The following is a 15,620-nucleotide window of genomic DNA, read 5'->3' as shown; positions in this document are numbered from 1 at the left end:
AAATAAACCATCGTGATACTCTTTTCATGCAATTTCGAGGTCACTAAGCCAGAATTAGGAATTGCAATAATTCCGTGAATAAAAAATGCTCTCGCGATCAATTAGACGCACGGCCGATCAAGAAATGCTCGCTCGGCCGAAGAGAACTCATCGTCAATAGAACGGTGATATTACCATACAATTTACAGTTGGTCTTTACCGGTATGATCGCACTATTCGACGAATTGATAAAGTACCTCTGATCTCAGAATATTACCCTAACCAGGTAGTCGTGGTACATTTTTTTTGCTATTACGACCGAACAGGAATTATCAGCAGTCGGTAATACCGAAATTAACATTTGCGGTAAAACAGCCCAAGGTCGTTAGCAATAATTTAACCGATGCATACTCATATTTATTCGATAAACCGCACAAAATAGTTTCGATTCAAACCGAAATATAGGAACAACAAATGAAAGCTGATTTTTTGTATTCTTATCTGTTTTTTACTACACGATACTCCAGTGTAAGATACTTTTTATAATATTTTAGTTTTATACCGTATGTTTGTGTTTAGTGATCTTGGAAATGAAGTAACGAAAACAAAACAGCAATAAAACTAAGGCTTGTCAGGGATATATCAGGTTTGAAATATAGGTTATTTTACAACAAATGTTATTATTAGTTAATTGGTGACATAACACAAATATTTCATTTGCCATTAAACAACGGGTAAATCTGTCTGTACTTGTGCAACTTAAGGTACATTTGACCTTTCGACATTTATCATGTGGTCCACAAAAAGTTTGCCAACCGTGGACAATGAGTCGGAATATCGTCGATTGTTAACCCTTTCAGTCACACATTCTTAAACTTAATAATTTGGTCTCAATTTTGTTACTCGGGGGTTTTTGAATACATTGATCATGAATCTGAAGTCAGACTTTAAAAGTTTCTAAATCCAAGGTGGTGGATCTAATATGGCCGATCTAAAATCGAAAAAAACTATCAAAATTCGATGATTGTTGCCGAAACTTGTTATCTTGGGGGTTTTTCGGTTTATACGAACTAATAAAGATCACTTGAAGTTGTAAATAAACTGTGATAAGGTTAGGTCATGGAAATGTTTCAGGTGATCTCAATGTGACTGAAAGAGTGAAATTGTACTCTTAGTTGCCGAGATGCAGGCGTATTTCGCTAAAAAGTGCCCCGAATTGCATCAACTAATTCACCATATCTTAAATTGCTCATTCAACACTTCCACCACATAACCTGGTAAGTGATGAACCTTGTGGCGAACTACTTTACTTATCTGATCACGCAATTAAGCCGTTTTCTCAACCCTAATTACTTTTGTTGTACGTCAGAAACGTTGAGCGTCTTGCGATCGTATATACTTCCCATTTGAATTAGAATGACAAGGAAAGTTGTCACTGACGCAATTATCTGAAATTATAAAACGGTTAAAATCTTTTGAAAATACCTGTCGTAAACAGAGAAAAATATAGCAAATCATTATGGAATCGTTAATTCATTCTCACACTACGAATCATCTGATAATCCAGTGTGAAAAATCCATTCGCTGTAAAAGAAAGAGGATTTTGCAGCAGCTGAAGAGTAAAGATGTTGATCTGTAACACGGATAAAAGAAACATGTAGTATAATTATATGTGAAGAATTTATTCAATTGATTTTTACATTGGTATTATTCATATATATATATGTATAACATGGGATTTACAAAATTATGAAAGGAGATTTCCATGGGCATTACATGGAATTTGAGAAATTTCCATCGACTTTCAAGAATATTGAAAGGGAAACCCTATAGATATCCCACCGGATTGTTAAAATATTTATGACGAAGTCCTTCGCAAGATCCATGTGTCGTTCGTAGTTTTTATCAGGTTTTCAGAGTTTTTTTGTCAGACCTTAATCCATGTGAGATTGTCATACTAATCTCATCAACTTAACGAATATTGTCTTGGGAATTGTTATGGGGTTCTAATCGGAATTGTAATGGAAATTCTATGGGCTTTGAAAACCTTCATTAGAAACTTGTGACTAATTTTCTGCGATTACCATCGGGTGTCAGGAGTTTTTGTGACAGCTTAACATATGGACATATAAACTCCATATTGTTTTCTAAATTGTCACAGGGTTCTATGAGAATTTTTGTAGGAATTATATGATAATTGTATGGGTTTTGTTTAACTTTCACGGGGTTTCGAGATTTTTAAGAAAGAAATTCTGTTAAAATTTCATGGAGATTCCGAATTTATTGTTAGGGAGCCCTACGGAAATTCCATGAAACTGTGTTAATTTTTTATCACTTCATATTGTTTTGAGAATGTCGATAGAATTCTAAGAATTGTTATTGAAATTCCATGGAATTTCAGATCCTTGACAGCTCCGGAATTGTGATTGCATGAAAACTTGTTTTGCCAGATTTTTTTCTAATGTTCAATAAAATTTACCTCATCCCGTATATTTCCATTATGGATTTCCGTTGGGTCTAGTAATTCCTGAATCAATTCCCCAGTCCGCACAGCCTGAAACGTGATTTTTGGTATTATCACGATCTGACCAAGTCAATAATATTATTATGATATAAAAAATGATTCATATTTTTACCAGATCGATACTGTTATGTTCTTCAAGCTCGATCACGTACCTCGCTGCTCGTTTTTGAGCAGGCATCAACAATAAGAAAAATTTTGAAGCTGAAAAATGCGGCCCACAAAAAACAAGTTACGCTACCCATCACGTCGTAGAATGTAACTGAAGTTATGACAACGCAGTAAGATACGTAGAGAAGTCCGATCGTTATGCAAAATGATAATGTTACTGAAATGAGAATCAGGATTTCGGAACCCTTGTGCAATTCTCTCGCCATGTTGCAAAGATCTCGATGTATTTTTCTACACATGAAAATCATACGTTTTATCTTAATACAGTCGTAAACAACATGATTAACTGTTTTCAATTACAGTGAGCAATTTTGTGTAATGCGTATATTTTCATACTAACCTCATCTCTCTTACAAGGTGTAGCAGCCATTTCTTGTCTGCAAGTTTGTAGCTCCGCAAGTCTCCATACATTTCATTTAATATCGAGTCATAGCGTGGAGATCGATTTTCCAACTTCACATGATGCTGTATATTTAAATTTTTCTGCAAATCTGATTCTTCTAGGTGGGAATTCAGGCGTTGAAATCTGTTGTGAAAATATCTACACAGAAAGTGAAAACGAAAAATCATTACAATGGCACTAATGAACTGCTAATCTGCACTCGGCCAATTGACGCTTTTCAATTTACGTAGTGAAAGCGTTCACATACGATTTATATTAATTCGTCTTGCAGAGAAAAGTGAAGCTTTAATTTTAAACGAAGAAGACTGAATATTGAAATAGCTATATTAGTATAAATATAAGGAACAGCTAATTTATTTACGAGACTTATTAGAATTTATTTATAAGACTTCATGGTATTCTTTATGTCATGTTTGCAATCCTTAAAATCCCCGTAAACTTTGTAACCATTCGTAATCACTTGTCCTTGTAATCTTTGTCATTTTTGTGTCGCATTGTGACCCCTTTTTATCTATCGAAATTCCTTGTAATCTTTGCAATTCCTATGTTTTCGTTATCGTACGTATAATCTTTGAAATGACTTTTAATTTTTGTAATCCCAGATGTCATCTTTGTATTTCTTGAAATCATGGTCATCTGTGTAATCTATGCAATCTTTGTAAGCTTGCTGCAATCATTGCATTCTTTACGATTTTTATCAAAATTCAAACGGTAGTTTCAATATTGAGCCGTGTACAAAAATTGCAATCCGCTGATTCTAATATACCTACGTCAACTAACTGCACTCCAACCGTCAAACAATTTCAAAAATAAATAATCATATGTATAAATTATCATTGTAAAAACAACTAAAGTTAACGATAGATAATTGTCAATTCACCTAATGCCGCTTATGTAGCTAGAGTCAATGACGTAATCGAAAATCAACAAATGGTGCGCACATATCAGGAGATTGTTGCGTTCAAACTTGTTGCGTACGTCATTCGCAGTGTAACGTAAGTCCAAAATTATAATGGAAACGAGAAAAATTAAGGCGATGCTGCTCTGAATCAGTTGATCCTTTAAAGTTAATTCGTAGTCACCAGAGATTCCGAACATGAGAAGTCTGTTATTCGTATCCTCGAGCTTGCGAAGGCTGTTTCGGGTACGCTGAAAGTAGAAATCGAAGGGAATAACGATTTTCAACAGACGAAAACGAGAAAAAACATGTAAATTGTTTCTTGTCAACGCGTGAATTACAATTATACACTCGTATTACCTTGGCCCCAGACTGTGATAGAGACATGACAATTATCATGAAGCCAATCTGAAAATACAAGAACATTCGGCAGTTTTGGGCTGCAATTTTCGACCCCATGAGCACCTTTAATCCTGGTATGTTAGCTAGCTCGATAAAACACAGAAAAAAAATTATATTTATCATCCCCACAATGGCTGATAATATGGGTCGCGGTTTGCCCGAAGGATACTCAAATACACCGATTCCGAATATAAAATTGATGCAACCCGTTGGCAAAAATGCATGATTCAAAGTTTTTACCGCCGGTAACTTCATTATCGCAAAAGGCTTTGAATCCGAATGTAAGCACGATCGAATGAGGGCCGTGCGAGAAAAGCATTGCGAAGATACCAATTCAATTCGAATTTGTTGTAAGCAATTATCGATGTTTACAGCCTTAGATTGTGGTGATAATTTATTCTGTTCTTCCGTCGTCGTACTTTTTACATCAGATAAGGCATGACTGGGCTGATTCGCATAAATATAATTGCATCATTTTGTAATTATATGATCGTAGTAGACATCACCACAGAATTTATTGATCTTTTAACAGAAAACATACATTTTGAAAATTATGCATTCCATCATTTGTCGTACAATTTTGCATAATTTTTGATTTGTAACGATCATTTTCACAGTTTAACCAACTGAGTTTTTGATTTTTGAGCTTTGAGCGTCGATGTGTCTCAAGGAAATGCCGTTTTCATGAGTACCACTCGGATTAATAATTCACTCTCAAAGCATTATCTATGGCTTTATCAAACCATTTTTAGTAATGGTATAAAGCAATAACTGCTAAATTTTCTCTCGATCAATTATGCGTTGTACATTAATCGATTTCGCACGCTGTTATACAAAGTAATGAGTATTTGATCGTTATTCCTCAAGTATATGTAGGTACCTTCTATGCATAAATTTTTAAAGATACAAACATAAGCTAAGTTATTGAATTCCTCATCACGATTACTGCCCAGTTATTTTCAGGAACACTTTCTGAAGTGAGAACACTGAAGCAATTACACAGTATCTGACCACGTGTGAAAAAAAGGAGTAGTTTCGTATATTCAAGCTGGAATAGAAAATCCAGTAGTTAGAAAGGAGGAAATCGACAGAGACTAAGAAACAATGTTACTTACGGAACCAAAAAACTTTCACGAAGCTATCAGACCACTCTCTCTCTTCAACTGGTTCGTGGGTTTAGGTGTTTTCCGAAGACCAAATCAAAGCAACCTGTCGTTTTTGTACATGCGACTGCAGATGGTGATTTTTAATCTAATAAACTGGACTATGGTTTACATGGGTTTGATCATAGTCATGCAGACTGAAGAGACCATCAACAGTGGACCACCCATGGCTCAAACAATGTACCGAGTACTGATTTGTGCAAATTCCTGTCTCGTCGTTATCGCTCCACTTTCATCATGGCTCAAGATAAAGGTGATTTGGGTGACGATACCAATGAATGAACGTCTAAACCTATACTTTTCACTGTAGCTCGGTTGCAATAATACACATCTGGGTAGTCGATACCTGGAACCTGAATTTTTATTCTCCTAGCGAGGCCTGAAATACATATTCCTAGTAATGTTCGGTTCTACGATTCATGAATCTCTATTTACACCCGTAGGAAGTGAATAGCTATTTACAACAGATGGGGAGCTTAGATGTCACCTTGCAAACTACCCTTGGGATTAAAAACAATTACAAAGCGATCTACATTCGTCTAAATTTCGAAGTGATTATCGGCGTTCTATTCATGTTTGGCGTTAGCATTGTGGACTTCCTCGTGGGCCCGAGTTATGGTCAGTCAACGCTGACCATTATGAGTGTTTCGGCGACACAGCATCAACCAATAATAGCTTTGATTTTGTTGGACTTGAATTTCTGCACCTCCTTAAGGTATCAATGTTACAATGTTTACGTCAGAATTAACCTTGTCATCATGATGTCGAATTCATCACTGTGCTCACGTCATTTTACCATACTGCTGTGTAGATACGTGAAAAAAAAATTTCGAGATTTGAATAACGGTCTGCAGGAATTGGCAGCTGGACAGTCTGCCACCTTTTGCCATTCTAGTGAAAGACTATTTGTTAAAAAGGTGCAAGTTAAAAGTTTGAAAGACGACAAGCTTCGATTACTACGAGAGATCCGGTGAGTAAAATTCTTTCCAGTTGAGCTTTTACAGGTCATGAATATTACCGTCATAAACGCAATGAGACCGTTTGACTACCTGTGTCGACTGATAATTCGTCTAACTTATTCCCCAGAAAAATTCACTGGGAGCTCAGCAAGTTGGCTATAAAGATAAACGGCGTCTATGGAATACAGAACTTGATCACCATGGGGTTGTCATTTGTAATGATCACTGGATTGCTGTACACTATTTACAGTACACTTATGTGGGAGAGTGAGACGATAGAAAAGTTGCGGAACACAATCCCCTCGACGATTTGGACTGTTATTTACGTTTTTCAAATTTGGGTTATTAGTCACTCATGTTGGAGTACCACCAGCGAGGTAAGAAGAATAGACAAGCCACTCGCAGGTGTACTTACCGTTAAACGTATTGACATATAATCGTGAGATATGATAATGAGCACCAAAGATTTATCCTAGAGGATTTCAGGCTCAGCGAACTGGAGAAATTATCTATGAATTCTTCATACCAAAACTACAAGATGAAAAAATGCAGAAAGAGGTATAAGATAAGTGCTTTACATACACAATCCTCATGCTTGTATATGAGTTATATAGATAACTATTATAATTATAAGGATACGCGACTGTTGAGCATAGTTTGGATCTATATAATTGAGCGTCATCAGCTCCTTTAGGATATCATTTAATATTGTGTCATCTTCGTGAATAGATTCAAGAATTTTCAGTACAGATGCTTCAGAATCCGGTGCAGTTCAATGCCTGCGGATTCTTTGACATGGATTACACTTATATTCAAGGCGTAAGTATATCAATAATTGACAGAGGGTGCACATTCTCGAGATTTATTCATTTTCTGATCCTTTATTGCCAGGTCATTGGATCAGTGACAACGTACCTAGTAATCCTCATTCAGATGAGTCAGCTATCGCAGTCCAGCACTTCCAATCCACCTGCAAACGACACTGGATGTTGAAGAAATTAATATCTACAATTTAAAACTATCAACTCGTGGCTGATTCCATCCACTTGTTACGTTCATTATTCAGTATTCATTTTATTTGTGTTCTTTGTTGTGGTTCGATATGATCTCAATTTGATCGATCCGATCCAAGTTTTTTTTTCTCTAAATACATGTTTTTTCAATTACAGTAGATATAATATAGTGGTTCTGGGACAAGATGGCGGCGTTCAAACAGGGGATCATTCCCCGATTCCTACCGGCCAACGGGGGTGAGGGGTCGGCTCAAAAGTCTTGTGTGGTAGTACGAAGTTATCAATAATTTAGGTGGAGTGAAAACGTTAGGTGTATTAAAAAAAATTCCCGGAAAGGCGACTTTTTCAGTGATGCAGACAATGAATATATTGGGGTGGCAATGTAATTAAATCAGTGCATAAAAGATTTTCTCACAAATTTTCTCACAGATGTCGTTCTTTTAAAAAATCTGTCAGAGATATGGGATTCATAAAAAAAATTTATCAGAAAATGCTAGATGTTACTTGCGGGATGGTGGTGGGGAAAATGTAAAGTTTCAAAATAATGGTGGTATCGTCAATGACATTCAGTTTTTCAGCTTGTACATAGTAATAATAGATCATCTTATTCTATGTTGAACAAATAACCTTATACATAATATTTTCTATATCCCCGCATTAATAATTAAACGTATTATTCCAAAAATGGCTTATACTAATTTCTTTACCGTACCACTAAGTGGATTGCACTCAACGATTTGATCGTGCAAGATCAGACGTGCAAAAGGCTGCAGTGTTTTGGAAAAATTCTACGCACGGTTCAAATTCCAATCGAGTGTCCACCGTTCCGGTTTTCAACGATTCAATGGAGCTTTTCGTAATCAAAAATGGACGAAATAAATTTATCGTCAAGCCACGCCCTCTGCGTCCTATCCTGGGGTGCGTTCTGAAACCTTACTCGAGTTAACTACAGTCAACTATAGTCAACTCGCGGCGTTCAGAAACACCGAGTTGACTCACGTTGCAGCATTCACAAACTCTCTCGAGTCAACTCTCGATTTAACTTTTTCTACCCACGTCGAGGAGGTGCGTAGAAGTTACTCGTCATGCGCATTAGCGTATTATTAGATTTTCGGAAATACTTTTCTACGTTCTATGTTCTATGTTTATGATATTCAAGCCATAAAAGTATTTAAAAAAAAAACAGGTCTTTGTTTTCCTTGCAAATACATCGATAATTAATAGCTTGAGCAGCGATTGCTGCGGATGCAAAACTAACAGCTCGTTTTACCCGCACTTAAGGTGCTTATAAAGACACGTTGTACACCTCAAAAACGCGGGGATGCAAAACTCCTATACCGCTTAAGCGATCCGAGTGAGACTTGGGCAGTTAATACCTTATTTTGGCAAAAAGTGGAGCGTCTTTTTACTTCTTCAAAACGTGGAAAAAATTTTGACAGATTGGTTACCACCCACAGAAATTGGCCAAATTTTCACAGTTGCACTGAATGGATTAAACTATCCGGTATGATGCCACTCCGCGGTGATGAAAAAAACATTCTGAGCCCAGTTCCATAAGATTTGATGGTGAAATGACGAAATGGCAGCTGATCTGGTTTTCGATTACGAAGTACACCGAAATCTGGCGACATTTGTTACCGACATTACGCGCATGCCGGTAATGTATGCGTGTAATGCCGGTAAAAAATTACCGGCAGGCGTGAAAGATCGGTAACAAATGTCGCCAAAATGAGATTTCGGTGTTCTTCATAATCAAAAGCCAGATCAGCTGCCATTTGCTCATTTCACCATCAAATCTCATGGGACTGGGCTCAAAATGTGTGTTTCATCACCGCCGAGTGGCATCATACCGGATAGTTCGATCAATTCAGTGTAACTGTAAAAATTTGGCCAATTTCTGTGGGTGGTAACCAATCTGTAATTTTTTTTTCCAAATTTTGAAAAAGTAAAAAAATGCTCCACTTTTTGCCAAAATAAGGCATTAATTGCTCAAGTTTCACTCTGATCGCTTGAGCAGTATAGGAGTTTTGCATCCCCGCATTTTCGAGGTGTACAACGCGTCTTTATAAGTTCCTTAACATCGTAAAATGAAGTAATAGTTTAAGCTGGATTACTCCGTTCGATAAATACAGTCTTTATTGTTTTCGAGCACTGCCAAAAATAACAATAACTATTTGACCATTACGTTTCATGTGTCGATCAGTTGTTAAGATATAAACAGTAGCTAGAATATCCGATTCTCCATTACGATTATTGTTTGGATAATTCTTTTCCGCACTTTTCTGAATTAAAATACCCCAACAACTGTGTAGCATTTGGTTGCGAAGAGCCAAAGTATAACATTCAACGTTCAACATTCGACGGGGGAGACCGAAATATCATGTTCTCTTACGAACCAAAAACTGTTTACGAAGCTATCAAGCCGCTCGCTTACTTCAATGGGTTCTTAGGATTAAGCATTTTACGGACATCAAATCAAAGCCGGTTGTCGTATTACTTTATCCAACTGCAGATAGTAATTGTTAATATGATGAACTGGACTCTAGTTTACATGGGTTTGATCGAATTAATGCAAAATGAAGATGCCAACAGCGATGGACCGCCGATGGCTCGAACAATGTACCGAGTACTTATCTGTACAAATTCTTGTATTGTCGTGATTGGTCCGCTTTTGTCATGGCTTCAAAAAAAGGTGACTTTAGTAACAACGGTTTTGCAAGCTCCGTAATTTTACATAGGTACAATAGTTTCTATCGAGTGATTGTTAACTGTTGCTTCAAATACGTCCAGGGATTGAGGAACTGTTTACAACAAATAGAAGTCTTGAATGGCACTTTCCAGTCAATTCTTGGAATCGAGAACAATTACAATGAGGTCTATATTCTTCTGAAATGTGGAGTGATGGCCATCTGTATCATTATGCTCATGGTAGCCACATTAGATTTCGTCTTGGCTCCGCACACTCATGAGCCATTGTTGTTGCACCTCGGTATTCTAGTAACTCAGCATCAACCTATAGCAGTTATGTTTTTGATGGATGTGAACTTCTGCATTTTTGTAAGGTACCTGCAGCAAAATACCAACTTATTTGTGATTTATTTTCTTATCAAATTGCGCATGATTTTTGGTAGAATGTAGTTTTCGGTCTTTTCCTAATATTAACCTCACCTGACATGTGATGTATTCTTTATACATGCAGGTATATAAAAAAAAGACTTGAAGCCTTGAACAACTTTCTACAGGAAATGGTGACAAAATCTGCCACCTCTAACTCTAGTGACAAATTGTTCGTTACTCATCACAATATTGTCAGAACAACACCATGTTATAAAATCACAAAAATTCAAGTCAAAAGCTTGAAAAGTGACCAGCATCTTCAGTTAAAAGAAGTCCGGTGAGTAACGTAAGATGACTGAGATTTCCTGAGCATCCAATTCTAGAGAACATTTTCAATGGATCGCACATTAAAAGTTACCTAACTCAGTTTCAAATATTGAATATTTGATAGAATCAGTTGATCCTGATCATTTACGTCGTACATTGCATATATTATATAGGTACAATATAATAATGCTTGTTAGCGAGAAGAATCCACTGATGATGAAAACTCTACTGTCTGATAGATCAGTTGAACCTGAGCATTCTGGTTCTTTATATATATTATATGTATATAATACAAGAATAATTATTCGGTAGTAAAATCCACTGGGAACTCTGCAAGCTGGCTAGACAGATGAATGTCATCTTTGGTGTACAAAATTTACTGTCAATGGGATTATCATTTATATTAGTTACGGGTTTGTTGTATACTATTTACTGTACGTTTAAATGGGATATGGCGCTGTTCGTCAAGATCCGGAAAATACTCCCTGTGACCTCGTGGACTGCCATTTATACCTTTCAAATTTGGTTCATTTGCCACTCATGTTGGACCGTCAGCAACGAGGTAATCCGAGTAGCTTAACTAATAGTTGACGTGTTGCTATAATTATTCCGCTATCTCGTAAAAATTATCGTCATAAGTCACTTTCATATAATTGGGATAGAATGATTTGAATAACTACTTTATTGTTTTAGGCTGAGAGGTGTGGAAAAATTATCTATCACTTGCTTACACCCAAAGTGAATGACGAAGTACTCGAGCTAGAGGTATAGATACGTAGACAACGTATGAACTAATTGATTTATAAATATCATTGGCATGCTTAATTGTCAACTAGACGTTATGTAATATAGTCGATGCTGAATTTGAGATCATGTAGTATTCCTACCTTTACCGACCGAAAAGACTCACCCTTCACCGCTTTTTTGTAGTGGAAATCGGAATCGGTAAAATTGCTCGTTTCCCGAAAATCGTGAAAAAATGTGTGGTTTTTTGACACGTATTACTATTCCCACATTTCCCGCATTTTAGGTGCCGAAAAGTGCATAGCTGAGATACTCCCTTTGTTATTATGTATCAAGTGTACGAGTAGTGGATATATAGCGTCGGTTTATTCCATTAATCACGATAAATTCATTTCTTTTAATTTCAGATTGAAAAATTTGCGGTACAGATGCTTCAGAATCCCGTAAAATTTACTGCCTGTGAATTCTTCACTATAGATTACGGACACATTCGACGCGTGAGTATTATCAATGAGTTTGTTATCCTCTCGAAAATACGTTTTTCATATTTCTCTCTGATCTGTTTTTCGGTTTACAGGTAATTGGCACAATAACTACTTATCTAGTAATTCTCATCCAAATGAGTCAGCATTCGCAATCCAGTATCTTGAATTCTATCCCTACCAACGAAACTAAAGCTTGAACGAATCAGTACAACTGCAATACTGCTGTCCACTTTGCTCCTGTTTCACTGTACACTGGCCCGATTTGGTTGAAAAAATTGATGGTCAATTTCTCAGGAGAATATTGTCAGGGAGCTGTATCTATTATGTAATCATTTCCATATAAAATGTTATTGAAACGTTCGATGATAGAAACATTTTGTAACGATCGTGCACATCATTTTTCGAAAATTTGTTCTGGCTTCAACAAAAGTGAAAAATTTCAAGACCCAAATGGCAATCTACAAAAACTGGCAGAGTATTAAAATATAAATAGAGTATAAAATATTCTAAACGCAGTACCAGGGTATGCGATTTGAAAAAGGTGAATTATAGCTTGACTAATAAAAATGGTGATTTTCTGAAGGAAATCAGCTAAATGATGTCAAGACGTGACTTAATTCATCTTAGGAATTGAGACTCATTAACCTGTATGTAGTGAATATTACACAGCAAAATGGATCATAATGAAAAACTCTTACTCGTAACCGAACACTTGTTGAAATTTGTTCTGGAGTAAATGTCACTGGGAATTCTGCAAGCTTAGTAAAAAAATAAACTTTGTGTACGAAATGCGAACCCAACTATCGATGAGACTATTGTTTGCAATGATTACGGGCTTATTACGGGATACGTATGGGATAGTGAAATGAATTACAAACACGTCTTAGGTAACTGATAGGTGGAAAAATCATTATTTTACAATAAAATCACCTGTTATAGCGAAAAAAGGTAGAATAAATACAGAACAGTGTGTGAAATTACTTGTAATAGCGTAATTTCATACAAAAATTATGGGATTAAAATTCATTCCGTGCTGTAAAGCAGATGTTGCTTTGATCAAATTCAACTTGATTGATTTTAATTACAGGTTCCGTATCTTGAATTCGCCGTTTCTTTTTCGAAATGCAAGATTAACCTGTTCTTCATCATGGCTTTCGGATCATCGTACTTTATTCTTCAGCTCAACTTTCGGTCCCATCATAGCAAAATCATTCGAGATCTAGATCTTTGGTGCCTGGGTCATCTGAATGAGGATTATTAGATAGGTTGTCACAGATCCAATTACCTAAAACTCATGGAGCAGATAGTCAACGAATCCCAAAATGCCCCAAAGCCCTTGTACGTCTAGGTAATACTTACAGCTTGAATAAATGTGTGATTCATAATGAAGAATCCGCAGACATCAAACCTAACGGGATTCTGAAGTATCTGTACTGACAAATCGTGAATCTGCGTAGAAAAATAGGAAAGGTTAAGGTCATGTAGTACTCTTACCTTTACCGACCGAGCAAACTCACCCGTTTTCTTCCTATATTAAATAAACAAACGAACGGTAACGGTTCAAATTTCTACGATGGATCACTTTTATGTAGCTGAATTCAGGAGAGTTACTCATATCCCGAAATCGTGATAGTATATTAGTTTATTTAATATAGGAAGAAAAAGGATAAGTTTGCTCGGTCGGTAAGGGTAGGAGTACTACATGACATCAAGAAGTTGATGTCCCACAGACAGCGTTCCGAGCATTTTCCAATCTTCTCCCCTTTCGCACGAGTAAATATTATCGTGACTACATTATATTCACAAGCTCATACCGCAGAATTTTAAAGTTAAGAAAGTTCCAATCACACGAACTATTTTCTCGATTGCACTTACCTATCTATGAGCTTTGCCTACAGATCTACAGACATTTACCTTTAGTTCCTGATCTTGTGCACGTGGTTTCATGAGACTATAAATAACTTCTCCTGTTCTACGAGCCTGAAACACGAATAAAATATTTCAACCGTTAAACACTGTGGTAGTGAAACATCCCTTCTACTTTCATGACGATTTTCAAAAGTCAAACTTTAATTAATAGTACTCCTATCTTTACCGACCGAGCAAACTTTTTTTTTACAAATGACAAGTTTGCTCGGTCGGTAAAGGTAGGGGTACTACGTGGGCTTAAGGGTAACGTAGAACCTCATGGTTCAACTGCTGTTACCTCGTTGCTGGCGGTCCCGCACGCATGGTTAACTACCCAAATTTTGTAAATGTAAATGGACGTCCATGCAAGCGGCTGGATTATTGTTTTAAGATTGTTATACGTCACATTCTCCAACATATATGCGACGTAAATCGTATACAGCAATCCCGTTGTCACCAGAATCGATATTGCCATAAACAGCAGGTTTTGTATTCCGAATACGATGTTTATGTTATTAGCCAGCGTACAGAGTTCCCAGTGAGCTTTTCTAATCAGAAAATTTCCCAATGAAGGACACAAATCATTCAACTATCCTCATAACCAATCGAGTTTTTCAAAGTGCCTACCCTACAAAGTTGCATAATTTAAATCACTAGGAAAAAAGCAGAGATTATTTACCCGATTTCTTCTACCAAATAACGCTGGCTCTTGACCGAGCTTTGTGTTTGGATGTCCTTGTACCATCTTGCGTTCGTAATATTGTGGGAAAGAATCGATTGTATTTTCCTGGATTGAGATGTTGTAGGCTGTTGAGTCAAACCCTGCAGACTATCGTTCAAGTCTCGAAATTTTTCTTCCACGTACCTGCACAGCAGGTGTTGAGTGCAATAAAGATAATATCATTTTTATGAGTCGGTATTTTGCTAGACATACTTTACACAGGTACAGAAGTTCAAGTCAAGTAAAAACATGACGAGGATTGGTTGATGCACAGTTGCTGATACACAGTAATTCCTGAATACTGAACGATGCTCCGCCAGGCTCCAACTGAGATCGTAAATAGCCATGGCAAACATGATTAAAACAACTATAATCAATCGGCAGATTAGATGAACGTGAATTTTCCTGTAATCGTTCTTAAGCCCAAGCTTGTATTTGAAGGTGTCATCCAAGATCACCATCTGTCGCAAACACTCCTTCGCCATCTGCATCCACGAACCAACATTTTTAATTACTGAAAAATTGGTTTAGAGCACCATTCCAACAATTTACCTTTCTTCTGTGCCATACGAAGATAGGAGCGAAGGCGACGACGCCGGCATTCATACAGTGAAATATTCGATAAGTATTCCTACGATTCACTGACTGGCCATTATCGTTGACATCTGTTGTATCTTGTAGCAATTCATCCAAACCCACATAAATCGTTGTCCAATTTATAAGATTAATTATCACTGTTTGTAGTAGTTGACAGAAGTATGGTAAAGCGCTTTGCTTTGGACGTAGAAAGACGCCCAAACCCATGAACCAGTTGACGTAGAAGATTGGTTTGAAAGCCTCGTACAAGCTTTTTGGTGCTGAGAAGAACA

General features: G+C 36.8%; 2 protein-coding genes across 2 annotated transcripts; both read right to left on the bottom strand.

Annotated features, from left to right (window-relative positions):
* Positions 1-1,267: 1,267 nt before the first annotated feature.
* LOC124414562 lies at positions 1,268-4,629 on the bottom strand. The gene is made up of 7 exons (XM_046895528.1): positions 4,333-4,629; positions 3,955-4,223; positions 3,012-3,212; positions 2,656-2,902; positions 2,459-2,533; positions 1,523-1,612; positions 1,268-1,427 (listed from the first exon to the last, which is right to left on the bottom strand). The coding sequence occupies exons 1-7, from the start codon at positions 4,627-4,629 to the stop codon at positions 1,329-1,331; spliced, it is 1,278 nt and encodes a 425-aa protein (XP_046751484.1). The 3' UTR covers positions 1,268-1,328.
* Positions 4,630-13,312: 8,683 nt separating this feature from the next.
* Positions 13,313-14,541, bottom strand: LOC124414571 (gustatory receptor for bitter taste 66a-like). Its single transcript, XM_046895544.1, has 4 exons — positions 14,329-14,541; positions 14,031-14,102; positions 13,482-13,571; positions 13,313-13,407 (listed from the first exon to the last, which is right to left on the bottom strand). The coding sequence occupies exons 1-4, from the start codon at positions 14,503-14,505 to the stop codon at positions 13,342-13,344; spliced, it is 405 nt and encodes a 134-aa protein (XP_046751500.1). The 5' UTR covers positions 14,506-14,541; the 3' UTR covers positions 13,313-13,341.
* Between the last annotated feature and the right edge of the window lie 1,079 nt (positions 14,542-15,620).

This window comes from Diprion similis, chromosome 14, assembly GCF_021155765.1.
Source record: "Diprion similis isolate iyDipSimi1 chromosome 14, iyDipSimi1.1, whole genome shotgun sequence".
NCBI lineage: Eukaryota > Metazoa > Arthropoda > Insecta > Hymenoptera > Diprionidae > Diprion > Diprion similis.
The sequence above is the reverse complement of the archived record's forward strand: the minus strand, read 5'-3'. Positions and strand labels throughout refer to the sequence as shown.

What these genes read in the sequence shown, in the direction of transcription:
- LOC124414562 (XM_046895528.1), bottom strand. Translation starts at nt 4,629, where the DNA reads ATGAAGTTACCGGCGGTAAAAACTTTGAATCATGCATTTTTGCCAACG. An exon ending in TATCACAGTCTGGGGCCAAG is followed by an intron (nt 4,224 to 4,332) that starts GTAATACGAGTG and finishes TTCTACTTTCAG; the next exon opens with CGTACCCGAAACAGCCTTCG. An exon ending in ATGGAAATATACGGGATGAG is followed by an intron (nt 1,613 to 2,458) that starts GTAAATTTTATT and finishes TCCGTGTTACAG; the next exon opens with ATCAACATCTTTACTCTTCA.
- LOC124414571 (XM_046895544.1), bottom strand. Translation starts at nt 14,505, where the DNA reads ATGGCAATATCGATTCTGGTGACAACGGGATTGCTGTATACGATTTAC. An exon ending in GCGGGACCGCCAGCAACGAG is followed by an intron (nt 14,103 to 14,328) that starts GTAACAGCAGTT and finishes TTCGTGTTTCAG; the next exon opens with GCTCGTAGAACAGGAGAAGT. An exon ending in ATCAGGAACTAAAGGTAAAT is followed by an intron (nt 13,572 to 14,030) that starts GTCTGTAGATCT and finishes TTTTCTACGCAG; the next exon opens with ATTCACGATTTGTCAGTACA.